This window comes from Gobio gobio, assembly GCF_949357685.1.
Source record: "Gobio gobio genome assembly, chromosome: 23".
Lineage (NCBI taxonomy): Eukaryota > Metazoa > Chordata > Actinopteri > Cypriniformes > Gobionidae > Gobio > Gobio gobio.
In genome coordinates, this window is record NC_137119.1 from 29,269,390 (window position 1) to 29,284,948 (window position 15,559).

The window sequence follows — 15,559 nt, forward strand, 5'->3', positions numbered from 1 at the left end:
TGACCGGTGAGGTTATTATATTATGTGTTGTATTTGTTGTACTGACCGGTGAGTTTGTTATGTTGAGTGTCGTATCTCTTGTACTGACTGGTGAGGTTGTTATATTGTGTGTTGTATCTGTTGTACTGACTGGTGAAGTTGTTATAATATCTGTTGTATCTGTTGTACTGACAGGTGAGTTTGTTATGTTGAGTGTCGTATCTGTTGTACTGACTGGTGAGGTTGTTATATTGTTTGTTGTATCTGATCTACTGACCGGTGAGGTTATTATATTATGTGTTGTATTTGTTGAAGTTGTTATAATATCTGTTGTACTGACGGGTGAGGTTGTTATATTGTGTGTTGTATCTCTTGTACTGACTGGTGAAGTTGTTATAATTTCTGCTGTATCTGTTGCACTGACTGGTGAAGTTGTTATGATATTTGTTGTATCTGATCTACTGACTGGTGAAGTTGTTATGATATTTGTTGTATCTGATCTACTGACTGGTGAAGTTGTTATGATATTTGTTGTGTCTGTTGCACTGACTGGTGAAGTTGTTATGATATTTGTTGTATCTGATCTACTGACTGGTGAAGTTATGATATTTGTTGTGTCTGTTGCACTGACTGGTGAAGTTGTTATGATATTTGTTGTATCTGATCTACTGACTGGTGAAGTTGTTATACTATCTGTTGTATCTGTTGTACTGACTGGTGAAGTTGTTATGATATTTGTTGTATCTGTTGCACTGACTGGTGAAGTTGTTATGATATTTGTTGTATCTGATCTACTGACTGGTGAAGTTGTTATGATATTTGTTGTATCTGATCTACTGACTGGTGAAGTTGTTATACTATCTGTTGTACTGACTGGTGAAGTTGTTATACTATCGGTTGTATCTGTTGTACTGACTGGTGAAGTTGTTATGATATTTGTTGTATCTGATCTACTGACTGGTGAAGTTGTTATGATATTTGTTGTATCTGTTGCACTGACTGGTGAAGTTGTTATGATATTTGTTGTATCTGATCTACTGACTGGTGAAGTTGTTATACTATCTGTTGTATCTGTTGTACTGACTGGTGAAGTTGTTATACTATCTGTTGTATCTGTTGTACTGACTGGTGAAATTTTTATGATATTTGTTGTATCTGTTGCACTGACTGGTGAAGTTGTTATGATATTTGTTGTATCTGTTGTACTGACTGGTGAAGTTGTTATACTATCTGTTGTATCTGTTGTACTGACTGGTGAAGTTATGATATTTGTTGTATCTGTTGCACTGACTGGTGAAGTTGTTATGATATTTGTTGTATCTGTTGCACTGACTGGTGAAGTTGTTATGATATTTGTTGTATCTGATCTACTGACTGGTGAAGTTGTTATACTATCTGTTGTATCTGTTGTACTGACTGGTGAAGTTGTTATGCTATTTGTTGTATCTGTTGCACTGACTGGTGAAGTTGTTATGATATTTGTTGTATCTGTTGCACTGACTGGTGAAGTTGTTATGATATTTATTGTATCTGTTGCACTAACTGGTGAAGTTGTTATACTATCTGTTGTATCTGATGTACTGACTTGTGAAGTTATGATATTTGTTGTGTCTGTTGCACTGACTGGTGAAGTTGTTATGATATCTGTTGTATCTGATCTACTGACTGGTGAAGTTGTTATACTATCTGTTGTATCTGATGTACTGACTTGTGAAGTTATGATATTTGTTGTGTCTGTTGCACTGACTGGTGAAGTTGTTATGATATCTGTTGTATCTGTTGCACTGACTGGTGAAGTTGTTATACTATCTGTTGTACTGACTGGTGAAGTTGTTATGCTATTTGTTGTATCTGTTGCACTGACTGGTGAAGTTGTTATGATATTTGTTGTATCTGTTGTACTGACTGGTGAAGTTGTTATACTATCTTTTGTACTGACTGGTGAAGTTGTTATGATATTTGTTGTATCTGATCTACTGACTGGTGAAGTTGTTATACTATCTGTTGTATCTGATGTACTGACTTGTGAAGTTATGATATTTGTTGTGTCTGTTGCACTGACTGGTGAAGTTGTTATGATATCTGTTGTATCTGTTGCACTGACTGGTGAAGTTGTTATACTATCTGTTGTACTGACTGGTGAAGTTGTTATGCTATTTGTTGTATCTGTTGCACTGACTGGTGAAGTTGTTATGATATCTGTTGTATCTGTTGTACTGACTGGTGAAGTTGTTATACTATCTGTTGTATCTGTTGTACTGACTGGTGAAGTTGTTATACTATATGTTGTATCTGTTGTACTGACTGGTGAAGTTGTTATACTATCTGTTGTATCTGTTGTACTGACTGGTGAAGTTGTTATGATATCTGTTGTATCTGTTGCACTGACTGGTGAAGTTGTTATACTATATGTTGTATCTGTTGTACTGACTGGTGCAGTTGTTATACTATATGTTGTATCTGTTGTACTGACTGGTGAAGTTGTTATAATATCTGTTGTATCTGTTGTACTGACTGGTGAAGTTGTTATGATATTTGTTGTTACTGTTGCACTGACTGGTGAAGTTGTTATGATATTTGTTGTATCTGTTGCACTGACTGGTGAAGTTGTTATGATATTTGTTGTATCTGTTGCACTGACTGGTGAAGTTGTTATGCTATCTCTTGTATCTGTTGTACTGACTGGTGAAGTTGTTATGATATTTGTTGTATCTGTTGCACTGACTGGTGAAGTTGTTATGATATTTGTTGTATCTGTTGCACTGACTGGTGAAGTTGTTATGCTATCTGTTGTATCTGTTGTACTGACTGGTGAAGTTGTTATACTATATGTGGTATCTGTTTTACTGACTGGTGAAGTTGTTATGCTATTTGTTGTATCTGTTGCACTGACTGGTGAAGTTATGCTATTTGTTGTATCTGTTGCACTGACTGGTGAAGTTGTTATGATTTTTGTTGTATCTGATCTACTGACTGGTGAAGTTGTTATACTATATGTTGTATCTGTTGTACTGACTGGTGAAGTTGTTATACTATATGTTGTATCTGTTTTACTGACTGGTGAAGTTGTTATGCTATTTGTTGTATCTGTTGTACTGACTGGTGAAGTTATGATATTTGTTGTATCTGTTGCACTGACTGGTGAAGTTGTTATGCTATTTGTTGCATCTGTTGTACTGACTGGTGTAGTTGTTATAATATCTGTTGTATCTGTTGTACTGACTGGTGAAGTTGTTATGATTTTTGTTGTATCTGATCTACTGACTGGTGAAGTTGTTATACTATATGTTGTATCTGTTGTACTGACTGGTGAAGTTGTTATACTATATGTTGTGTCTGTTGTACTGACTGGTGAAGTTGTTATGATATTTGTTGTATCTGTTGCACTGACTGGTGAAGTTGTTATGATATTTGTTGTATCTGTTGCACTGACTGGTGAAGTTGTTATGATTTTTGTTGTATCTGATCTACTGACTGGTGAAGTTGTTATACTATATGTTGTATCTGTTGTACTGACTGGTGAAGTTGTTATACTATATGTTGTGTCTGTTGTACTGACTGGTGAAGTTGTTATGATATTTGTTGTATCTGTTGCACTGACTGGTGAAGTTGTTATGCTATTTGTTGTATCTGTTGTACTGACTGGTGTAGTTGTTATAATATCTGTTGTATCTGTTGTACTGACTGGTGAAGTTGTTATACTATATGTTGTGTCTGTTGTACTGACTGGTGAAGTTGTTATGCTATTTGTTGTATCTGTTGCACTGACTGGTGAAGTTGTTATGATATATGTTGTATCTGTTGCACTGACTGGTGAAGTTGTTATGCTATTTGTTGTATCTGTTGTACTGACTGGTGTAGTTGTTATAATATCTGTTGTATCTGTTGTACTGACTGGTGAAGTTGTTATACTATATGTTGTGTCTGTTGTACTGACTGGTGAAGTTGTTATGCTATTTGTTGTATCTGTTGTACTGACTGGTGAAGTTGTTATACTATATGTTGTGTCTGTTGTACTGACTGGTGAAGTTGTTATGATATTTGTTGTATCTGTTGCACTGACTGGTGAAGTTGTTATGCTATTTGTTGTGTCTGTTGTACTGACTGGTGAAGTTGTTATGCTATTTGTTGTATCTGTTGCACTGACTGGTGAAGTTGTTATGATATTTGTTGTATCTGTTGCACTGACTGGTGAAGTTATGATATTTGTTGTATCTGTTGTACTGACTGGTGAAGTTGTTATACTATATGTTGTGTCTGTTGTACTGACTGGTGAAGTTGTTATGCTATTTGTTGTATCTGTTGCACTGACTGGTGAAGTTGTTATGATATTTGTTGTATCTGTTGCACTGACTGGTGAAGTTATGATATTTGTTGTATCTGTTGTACTGACTGGTGAAGTTGTCATAATGTCTATTGTATCTGTTGTACTGCCCGGTGAGGTTGTTATAATGTGTGCTGTATCTGTTGTACTGACTGGTGAGATTGTTATAATGTGTGTTGTATCTGTTGTACTGACTGGTGAGGTTGTTATACTATCTGTTGTACTGCCCGGTGAAGTTGTTATACTATATGTTGTGTCTGTTGTACTGACTGGTGAAGTTGTTATGCTATTTGTTGTATCTGTTGCACTGACTGGTGAAGTTGTTATGATATTTGTTGTATCTGTTGCACTGACTGGTGAAGTTATGATATTTGTTGTATCTGTTGTACTGACTGGTGAAGTTGTCATAATGTCTATTGTATCTGTTGTACTGCCCGGTGAGGTTGTTATAATGTGTGCTGTATCTGTTGTACTGACTGGTGAGATTGTTATAATGTGTGTTGTATCTGTTGTACTGACTGGTGAGGTTGTTATACTATCTGTTGTACTGCCCGATGATATTCTTATAATGTGTGCTGTATCTGTTGTACTGACTGGTGAGGTTGTTACATTGTGTATCGTATCTGTTGTACTGACCGGTGAGGTTGTTACATTGTGCGTTGTATCTGTTGTACTGACTGGTGAGGTTATGTTGTGTGTTGTATCTGAGCTACTGGCTGGTGAGGTTGTTATATTTTGTGTTGTATCTGTTATACTGACTGGTGAGGTTGTTATTTTGTGTGTTGTACCTTCTGTATTGACTGGTTGGGTTGTTATATTAAGTGCTGGAATGAGTGGCAGGCTTGTCGTATTATGTGAAACAGTGTTTGTTTGATTGGCTGTACTGTTGATGGATGTATTAGATATTAAGACTGTAGGTGTATCAGAAGTGTTGACGTTATTTCTGGATGTTGTGACTGCAGGGTGGGTTTGGTTGGTCAGTGACCAGTCTGTAGTAACTGATGGAGAAGTGATGTTTGGAAATGTAGCACTGCTGTCAGAGCTTGTTTTGGGAGGGACAAGTTGAGTGGTGTAGGATTTAGAAGGTGAGATCACACAGCTCTCATTTAAAAGAACAGCAAACGTCTGACCCTGTGCACTAAAAAAAGGATTGGAAAGTTTGTTTAGAAAGTGCTGGAACTGGAACAACATTCTTGTCAGACAAAAAATCCTAACCATTAAATACTGCTAAAATAAGGATGAAATGATAGGTTGATAAGGATGTTCAAGCCACAAATCCACAATGACATAGAACTTAGGGATGCACCGAAATGAAAATTCTTGGCCGAAGCCGAATAATAATAAAACACTTGGCCGAAGCCGAATACGGGTTTTAGATTTTTTTCCAGTTATTTTGCCAATTTTTTCACCATTTGTCACATGTGCTCTGTGTCTGTCCTTGGACTTTTAAGTTGAAGTGTTTCCTGTGCTTTATTTTGTAGTTCTTTGTAGTTTTTCATGTTGATTTGAGTTTCAGTTCAGGTGTGTCTTATTACCTGACAAGTACATTGTATTGCCTTGTTTATACTTTCGCCTTACTCCGCAGCGCGCGCCTCCGCTGACTGCACACGCTCCTCCCCAAACGGACGAGGCATTTATACTCGACGCGCTCGCCGTTGTACTATTCTTTGAAATGACAGAGGGCGACTCTGAGTAATTATTCTTTAAACCATCAGGAAACAGCATAGAGAAGAAGTGGGCTAATGTACACACAGGTGATGATATTTATTTTAGTACACTTCACCGAAAACCACATTAAAAAAAGAATTGTGTAAAATTCAGTAAACCTTGATATTATTAGCCTAACTTACTTGTGACATGAGAAAAAAATATATGCACACATGTATACAACTAAATTAACGATCTCTTAAATATTTCCTAATTTCACTAAACATTTTCATTTAGTTTCGTCAATCTTTTTTTTATTAAACATGGATCTTTATTTAAAAGGGCTTATTTCTGCGTTTGTATGCTCATTTTGTAAATATAAGCACCTAATTTGTGTGTGCAAACTGGGTACCGGTGTGATGAGACGTCATGCTCGGCTAGATTCGCCTAGAACTCGTTCATCTTTGGATGCGGAGTCGCGCGCACTGTTACAAAAATGCACTGCACACCGCCAGGCAAAATGGGGTCTTGCGCACCCAACGTGCACGAACGCCCACTCCGCGTTGACGTAATTTTTGCTGGGCGCACCCTCTCGCTCTTGCGGACGCGTTGAGTATAAACAAGGCTTTAGTCTTGTCAGCTGTGTCTCGTTTCCATGATCTGTGTGCCTGTGTATTTTAACCCTGTGTTCAGTCTTGTTCTTTGTCTGTTCTTATCATGAAGTTATGTTGGTTGTTCTGTTCTTGTTCTTGTCCCCTGTGATTTTGTATTTGTGAAGTTTTGAGTTTATTTAAATAAAGTACAACTGCATTTGGATCCTGCTTCCTCATCTGCTGCAACCAACCAATTTACATTTTACTATTTTGTCTTACTATTTTTTTAAAGGTCCCATGGCATGGCATTTTTCTATTATTTTATAATGTTTCGTGAGGTGTACTTATATTGTTAGTATGATTTTTACATCAAAAAATGTCATAATTTAGAAATAAAAGGCATTTTTTCTATACTGTTATTACCTCTCTGGCTGAATGCCCTGTTTCAAGGGGCGTGTCTGCTGTGAAACTTCAGTGAAAACGCCCACTGTTGTGATTGGCTGACATCTTTGCATTTGAAATGAGTGTTAGATTATGTTGCGGAGGGGACGTGGTTTAGCGAGGCACTGCACGCACTAGAGAGAGAGAGACTGACTGCGCACTCGTAAACCACGGAGAGCTGGAGGAAGTTTTATTGTACTGAGTTGTTGAGAGCGCTGTGCTGTTAGCGCAAGCTTATTTGTAGCTGAGAGTTCTGAATAAACAGTCCCAGTCACATCGACTCTGTCTTCTTCCACCTTATTCTACGAACTTTGTAACACATGTAATGTACCATTACAGCCGTCGAGATGAACGAATCGTCAAAGTGTGGATTATAGCATTATTTTATGATCTATTCCTTTCACATGAAAGGCTGCAGTGATGATCATTGAGTTCAGAGACAGTCTGTTGATCACGTGAATGCAGTGATCTCGTCATTGCAACGCGTTTTCTCTCACAAAATGCTTTCACCACAACTAACGGCAAACATGACATCGACATGTATACAGTAAGAGCTTCGCTGTACTGCATAACAGCGTCATTCATTATAATGGCAGTTTGGGCAAGTGTGCAGATACACTCGCGACGTGTGATTGACAGATCCGAACGATATAAAGAGAGTGTTCTTTGATCACTCTCTGTAGTTTAATCACTTTAAACGATCGTCACTGGCTTGATTCACTGATGCATTACGCTTAGGGCATCAAGACGGCGATCATTAAACGATCTAGAAAGAAAGTCTGAGTGAACTTGAATGATTAGCTACACATCAGAAATCACTGATCACAGATCAGGCATTAATGAACACTGTTACTCACTGTTTGTCACAGTGCTGTCGAATCCATATCGTAAAGTCTGTTTGTAAAGCCTGTGCTGACATAAACTGAATCCATTTTGAATGCTCTGGGCAGGCAAAGCAGAGGAAGGGGAGGTAACCTTTCCTGTTATGATGTCATAACAGGAAAATTCAAGATCAGCTCGCCTGAGCTGTCCTTTTCTCAAAGGCAGAGCAGGACAGCCAGAACTCAGTTTACACCCATCAAAATAAATGTTTAGACACTTGGGGACCATATACAGGCTAAGGGAACTCATATTAATGTTAAAAAACTTCATGAAATGAAATTTTCATGCCATGGGACCTTTAAAGAAAAATAAATTACAAAAATACAATTTAAAAATATTTAACACTGAACATTTTTTTTAGCATTCCAGCAGACATTATACAGACAAAGCACAATATAACTTAAAATACAATTATTTTTTAATGTAAAAAATGTATAAATATTTTTATTTGGCCATCTTATGCCATCTTATCTGATCTTTGGCCTATTATGCCTACAGGTATCATAATCAAATTAATGAGGGTGCTCAATTAAAACAGATGTAGGCTAAGCAACGGCTCCACCACAGCAGCGAGTGTAGCCTACAGTGAGACATTTAAGATTATTTAGAATTTCAAAAATATTTTGCAACAAATATTTTTCAATTAATCTATTAGTCTGCCTTTACATTGCTTTACTGTGTTACTATTTCACTGTCACTTCCGAAACTTTGCAGCATGCAATTGGCCATTAATCCTTTTTACAACATGAAAAACAATACTTTTATTCAATGGATTATATAGACTGTAGACTCGAAAGCGACCCAAGACTACTTCATTACTAAACGCTGTCGCTATGTCAGTTCATCGCGATCTCACAAAGTACAAAGTTCAATTAAGCTGCTAACAATGCACAATAAATATCTTACTTACGGCGATTCGTGTCTACATTTTGTTTGTTTGTTCATGAGAGGTTTTGCGAGCCTGTCACCGCTGCAGAAAGACGTTGTAATGGATACATTTGACGTTCTACAGACACAAATATGCACTGGAGCATTTGCCAATATACAGTATCAACTGAGGGTGCTTGCTTGCATTTGAGGGTGCTTAGACAGTGTCTGCAAACGGCCATTTTTGCGTCAATCTCAGACACTTTAATGCTTCCACACTTCCGACATGTTTGCTGCATTTAGAAGCGTGCACGCCTCTCTCTCTCACGTGCTGGTTGCTATATTTGATCAAAAACGTAATTGTTTGGTTAAATTTAAATAAATATTTATTTAGTCTTTTCACTTACTCGGCCGAAGTGCAATTTTTGCTATTTTCGGCCAAATAATTTTGGTTGCCGAACATTCGCTGCATCCCTAATAGAATTATATTAAAATTTGAAAATGTTTTATTTGACACAAATGTGGTGTTTGCACAGTTTGAAATCCAGACTGAATACAAGATTTACCATCTCAAATGGTCTTTGATATCATCGCTTTGGCTGGCACTGAGATTTACAGAGAACCATGTAAATGTTGAGTTCAAAGGAATGGTTTCTGAATCAGTGGGCGAACTACATATGGCTGTATAGTAGAGAGATAGAAAAATAATTATTGTATTTTTACTGTTTACACCACTTGGATAAGCTGTAAATATGGAATACCAATACAGTTAAAGACTCACCTATTCTACTTAGAGGTCCATCAAAACTAATGTTGGCACTGTCCTTCCAAAGAACGGCAATAGCAGTACTAACAGTACACACATCCAGCTGTTCTGACAGCTGCAGAGTCAACATACATGTGTAGAGCCTGAGGAATAGTAGATGTGTTAAGCTGACATAAATGCATACAGACACTCAAAAACACACGCATGATAGTAAAACTTACCTTGCTCCATCTCCAAAACATTCCAAGTGTATTCCCTGCAAAGCATCAAACGAAGCCTTTCAGAGCAGATACAGAAAACATGATGTGATGTAACAAGATAATTTTTTTTTTAAGTTTACCTGATACAACACGGATACTTCAGAAAAAGATTTACACGGAGACCTATGAACATGGAACATCACCAACAATTAAGAAATAGCATATAATATTAATAGACTTACTCCATTACTTCCTCCATTAATGTCCTTAGTGCCACATGATCCTTCAAAAATCATTCTCATATGCTGATTTGGTGCTCAAGAAACATTTCTCATTATTATCAATGTTTAAAACAGTTATACTGCTTTATATTTTTGTGGAAACTACAATACATACAGATAATAATTTTTTTCAGGATTCTTTGATAAATAGAAAGATCAACAGAACAGGATTGTTTTGAAATATAAATCTTTTGTAACATTATACACGTCTTTACTATCACTTTAAAAATAATAATTTTAATGCATTTCTCCTGAATCAAAGTATTAATTTCTGTAAAATACAATACACTTTTTTTTACAATACACTACAATTCTGTTCAGTACACTACTGTTAAAAAGTTCGAGGTCAGTGCATTTTCTTTCCGGTTTTTATACACACACATATGTGTTACAGTATATTAGGCAGGAATTGCAGACTTACCCAGGCATTCTGGATCCATTGCAGGGAGTGCTCAACTGTACAACCTATTAGATGGAGCAAGAGAACTAATAAGACACTATAGCTATATCTTGCCATGGCTGTACCATGAAAATCTTTATTAGATTGCCATTTTACCTGTTCACTAAAACCTTTAATCTGAGACACTCACCATGTTCTGAACGTAGGTGAAATTCACATCTGGGCTTGTAATATTTAGACGAACAGCATAATATGTCTCTAAAAAAGAGGTAGGGGAGAGAGCTTGGAGTCTGATTGGTCCACAACACAAACTTGAACATACTCATGCATAGATCCATTGTGTTTCACTCACCGTTGTTGTTAGAGACGTGACACTCACAATGTTGTTCGTTCTCAACTAAAAAAGAACAACATTTAATTTTTGAACATCATACCGGTATTAGTCAGAAAATGATGACCAAGTACAAAGAGTTATAACACTCACCGTTGCAGGATTGATTAGCAACCACGTCTTTAGGAACAAAGCCATTCTCCTTATAAGAGCTAATGCAAGAAGGAAAGAACTTTGGAAAATTAATAATACAATCTCAAATGTTGTAAACAGTAAAAATGTCCACATTGTATGCCGCAGGGCTATTGTAAAAGTGTGGCAAGTCTGTAATCAGTAGTATATTGTACCATGTGATATTTACAGGTCCCTGGGTCTTGCAGATACCATCGTAAGACATTGGAGATGTGCAGTGCACAAAACCATCTCCAGGGGGCGTAATATTGTCCTCTGGGCACAGGCCTTTTCCTATAAACACAAGTCATTCTGTGAGACTGAAAAATGAATCACAATTAATCATGCATTGTCTTTTAAACTGCTGTCTGGTTTTCCTGGAGACGCCACTGCTTAATCAAGCCCATATTTATGTCTATATTTTGATATATATGATATATTTTGTCTCACTCACCCACTCTCTCTACATCTCCCAGAAGCTTGATTGATGGGTTGATACTAGTACAGTTTTCCACCAGCTCACGGATGATGCATGTTTTCACTGGCTGGCTCAGCTGTAGAAGCACAGTGCAGTTTTTCCTCCTGTAAGAATGGGGGCAGTAGTAGTGTTACTTGATGTTGAATTACAATGAGTTCATGTTTGTTGTGTAGCATATACCCCTTTTCCACCAAGGAAGTTTCAAATCAGCTCTTTTTCTTTCGACAACAAAAAGAACCAGCTCTGAACCAAGAAAAGTGGTTCTTAAGTAGCACCAAAACATTGCTGGTCTAGAAGTAAGAACCGCTTGTGTCAGGGGCTGGGTAACCGTGACCAACAAGAGGAACACAAACTTGTGACCGCCATTTTTGAATATAAAATAGCTAATAGCTGCTCGTTTGAAATCTCCGTCTATACAAATTACGGCAAGCTGCACGAATGCATTGAATTCGCTGTGTTTTGATGCCAATGTAGGATCGTAAAGCCATGTGCATCAATAGTAACGCAACGTTCACCATTGTTGATGGAAGGCTTGTCGAGATGCATCGGCGCTGTGCAGACGGCTCGTCAGCCGAACCGGCACTAGCACTGGCTCTGAACTAGCACCTGGTTCATGCTGGTGGAAAAGGGGTATTTGGGTTAGACTTACAGGATGTTCAGTTTGTCTTCACATCTAACCTCAGCAGTCTATAGTAATGGAAAAATAAATGTGTAATGTTAGACAACATCAAAGTTCAGGCCTAACCTTTTGAAAACAAATAATACTACTTACCACAAAAACTATGTAATTTTGTCTTGATGTAAAATTGATTTCTGTCGTTGAAACTCCAGCTGAGCAGGTGCTCGTATTAAAAAGATCTGAAAACTGATTATAATGGGGGGAAGCATAAGAAATAAGAAAAATACTTTATTTGCTAATATATATATATATATTTATATATATATATATATATAGATTCTAACACGACTTATTATTACTATTAAAATATTATTAATAAAAAAACTATTCTTACCAAAATTTTAATATCTCCCTCTGTCGTATTAGAGCCATACGCCTCCACAAGCATCCAGTAGTATGATGCTGTGATGTAAGATGAGAGATATCATTACACATTAAGTTGTATCATTACACAACTTATTTATGTCTTCAGAGAATAAAATTGACATTTTTCTAAACATTCTTACATTCATTAGCGCAGTACTGGGAAAAGTTACACTGTACCACAACTGGATCTGAAACAAGTGAAAAGACACATCAAAGCATTGAACCATTAGAATTCATTTTATAATGTATAAATTATGTAATATGTGGCAGAATGAGAGAACGAGGGTAAGGAATTTAATTTAATATCCTGTAATTATCACCGAAATAGAAGCCATCTGTCTTTTTCCAAAAAAGAAGAAAAAAAGACAATCAGAACACAGTGATAATAGCTGTACCTGTGAATAATGTATTGGACGTCGTTGTTCTTAGAACTGCTGTCTGATTGGTTACTTGAGTCATGACAGTTGGTTCAGTGGGAGAGCTTGCTGTCGTGCGATTGGTTGTTGTTTCAGAGGTACTGAAGCCACTGACTGGATGGCTAATAGGATTGCTTGAAAGTGTCTGGGCAGATATTGACGTGCTCTGGGTCGTTTGAGTGGTTACGTAAGACATAGGTGAGGCCGGTGTTGAAGGCAACATGTTTAATCCACCAGTATTTGACATAGTAGTTGTGTTATTAAGAGCTGATCCAGTCAGAGCTTGAGTGGTGGGTGTAACGGTTGTATTTGATGTGGTAGTTGATGTGAGCGGAATTTGTGTTGGTGTAGTGAGATTCACTGAAAGTTCAGAAGTTGTTGTAGTGAGTCCTGCAGGATTCAATGTAGTTCTGGCTTGAGAGGTTGAAGCACTCGAAGTTAGAATGCTCTGTCCTGTGTAAAAGAAATTAAATGAATTAGTTTTGACCACTGAGGAAATATTAAGAGGAACGTTCATAGTTCCTGTAACTATTGGCGGAAGTCCCCGCTTTTTAGCGTGTTCGCACTGCAGGAACTGGGAATTATTTTAGTTATGGGAACGTCTTTTGGGGGAACTAAATTAGCTCCTACTTCAGAGTAGGTCTAACCTAGAACAATAGGAACTACCAGTGATGCATGCCGTACGAAACACTGGCACCCGCCATTTTTAAAAAGCTGTGTAAACACACAGTTTAAATACACCGATCAGGCATAATATTATGACGTAATATTGTGTTGGTCCCCCTTTTGCTGCTAAAACTGACCCGTCGAGGCATGGACTCCACTAGACCCCTAAAGGTGTACTGTGGTATCTGCTGAAAGAGACCACAACCACAAGGGAATACCGTTTCCATGAAAGGGTCTACATGGTCTGCAAAAGTGCTTAGGTAGGTGGTACGTGTCAAAGTAACATGCACATGGATGGCAGGACCCAAGGTTTCCCAGCAGAACATTGCCCAAAGCATCACACTGCCTCCGACGGCTTACCATGTGTTCCCCAGGTAGTGACGCACCCGCACCAGGCCATCCACGTGATGTAAAAGAAAATGTGATTCATCAGACTAGGCCACCTTCTTCCATTGCTCCGTGGTCCAGTTCTAATGCTCACGTGCCCACTGTTGGTGCTGGTGGACAGGGGTCAGCATGGGCATCCTGACAGGTCTGCGGCTATGCAGTCCCATACACAACAAAACTGCGATGCACTGTGTATTCACCTTTCTATCAGAACCAGCATTAACTTCTTGAGCAATTTGAGCTACAGTAGTTTGTCTTTTTGATCTGACCACACAGGCCAGCCTTCTCTACCCACGTGCATGAATGAGCCTTGGCCGCCCATGACCCTGTCGCCGGTTCACCACTGTTCCTTCCTTGGACCACTTTTGATAGATACTGACCACTGCAGACCGGGAACACCCCACAAGAGCTGACCCAGTCATCTAGCCATCACAATTTGGCCCTTATAAAATCAGATTTTTGATGACTGTAGCAGTGGTGCTTTAACAGGAATGAATTAATGCACATTTCTGTAGGTTAAAAACATGCTAAAACCCTCCCAGATCTAGATGAACTATTAAACCTCACTAATCTTGTTGGATGACTAGTCATCGATCCTGACCCATCCAACACCGATACAACACAAGGTAAATGGCTCACTGACTGAAGGTGATTTGGCACTCTCACGCACACTCCAGCTATTGATATTTAGCAGCATATTATTACATCTGTTTACTGACCTTGGATTGTGCTTTTCTGTGCACTGGTAAATATTGAAGCCAAAGTTGTGTAGAGCGAACCTTAGAAGGAGGAAACAAACTGTCACTCAACACAGCACCAAGCAAATTCCATGTAAATCCAACATGCAAATATACACAAAGTTCAATGTTATAAACTCTGGCAGTCAACAGTTTGTAATAATTAAGACTTTTTATGGTTTTTGAATTATCTGCTCACCAAGGCTTAATTTATTTTATCAAAAATACAATAAAGCAGTAATATAACTACATAACTACATGTTTTCTAATTTAATATATTATAAAATGTAATTTATTCCAGTGATGGCAAAGCTGAATTTTCAATCTTAATTATTCCAAGCTTTTGACCTCCAGTGTAAATAATTCTTAAAATAATAATAATAAAAAATAAAAAACATATATTATATAAAAACATGCATGCACGCACGCACGCACGTGTGTGTGTGTGTGTGTGTGTGTATGTATATAATCAATCAGATAAATAGGTTTATGTATGAATTGATTTTTATGTTTCTGTATGATTTTGTTTGATATATAATTAATAAAATACAAAGTATTGTACCTTGTGAAATATGTATTTATGTATATAATGTAATTTATATACATGCCCATGTTTAATTTCTAGGCCTCTGTTGATGTTAGTGAAGCAAACACTTACTTTGAGATGTCAGAGAAAACTCTCGGCTAGTGGCTTCTCTTTGGGATGCTGTAAGTGGAAAAAACATATATACTGTATATATAATTTACATTTACATTTACATTTACATTTACACACACACACACACACGCACGCACGCGCACACACACACACACACACACACACACACACACACACACACAATTTAACCTTTATGCAAACACCTATGCATTTAATTCTTTAAAAAAAGTTTAATTATAACCTACCTATTTTCTTTTGTTGTTACACATTGTAATTATTAAGCACTTTTT

At 37.4% G+C, this 15,559-nt stretch overlaps 1 protein-coding gene across 1 annotated transcript; it reads right to left on the reverse strand.

Moving 5' to 3' along the window:
* Positions 1–4,589: 4,589 nt before the first annotated feature.
* On the reverse strand, positions 4,590–15,335 carry LOC307120006 (uncharacterized protein; the record flags this gene model as incomplete). The annotated part of the gene is made up of 19 exons (XM_079806834.1): positions 15,270–15,335; positions 14,594–14,653; positions 12,801–13,274; positions 12,546–12,593; positions 12,374–12,441; positions 12,133–12,225; positions 12,010–12,047; positions 11,337–11,464; positions 11,059–11,176; positions 10,865–10,923; positions 10,733–10,777; positions 10,571–10,638; positions 10,402–10,445; positions 9,840–9,882; positions 9,721–9,755; positions 9,515–9,642; positions 9,300–9,414; positions 4,940–5,441; positions 4,590–4,838 (listed from the first exon to the last, which is right to left on the reverse strand). The coding sequence occupies exons 3-19, from the start codon at positions 13,066–13,068 to the stop codon at positions 4,590–4,592; spliced, it is 2,049 nt and encodes a 682-aa protein (XP_079662960.1). The 5' UTR covers positions 13,069–13,274; positions 14,594–14,653; positions 15,270–15,335.
* Positions 15,336–15,559: the final 224 nt, after the last annotated feature.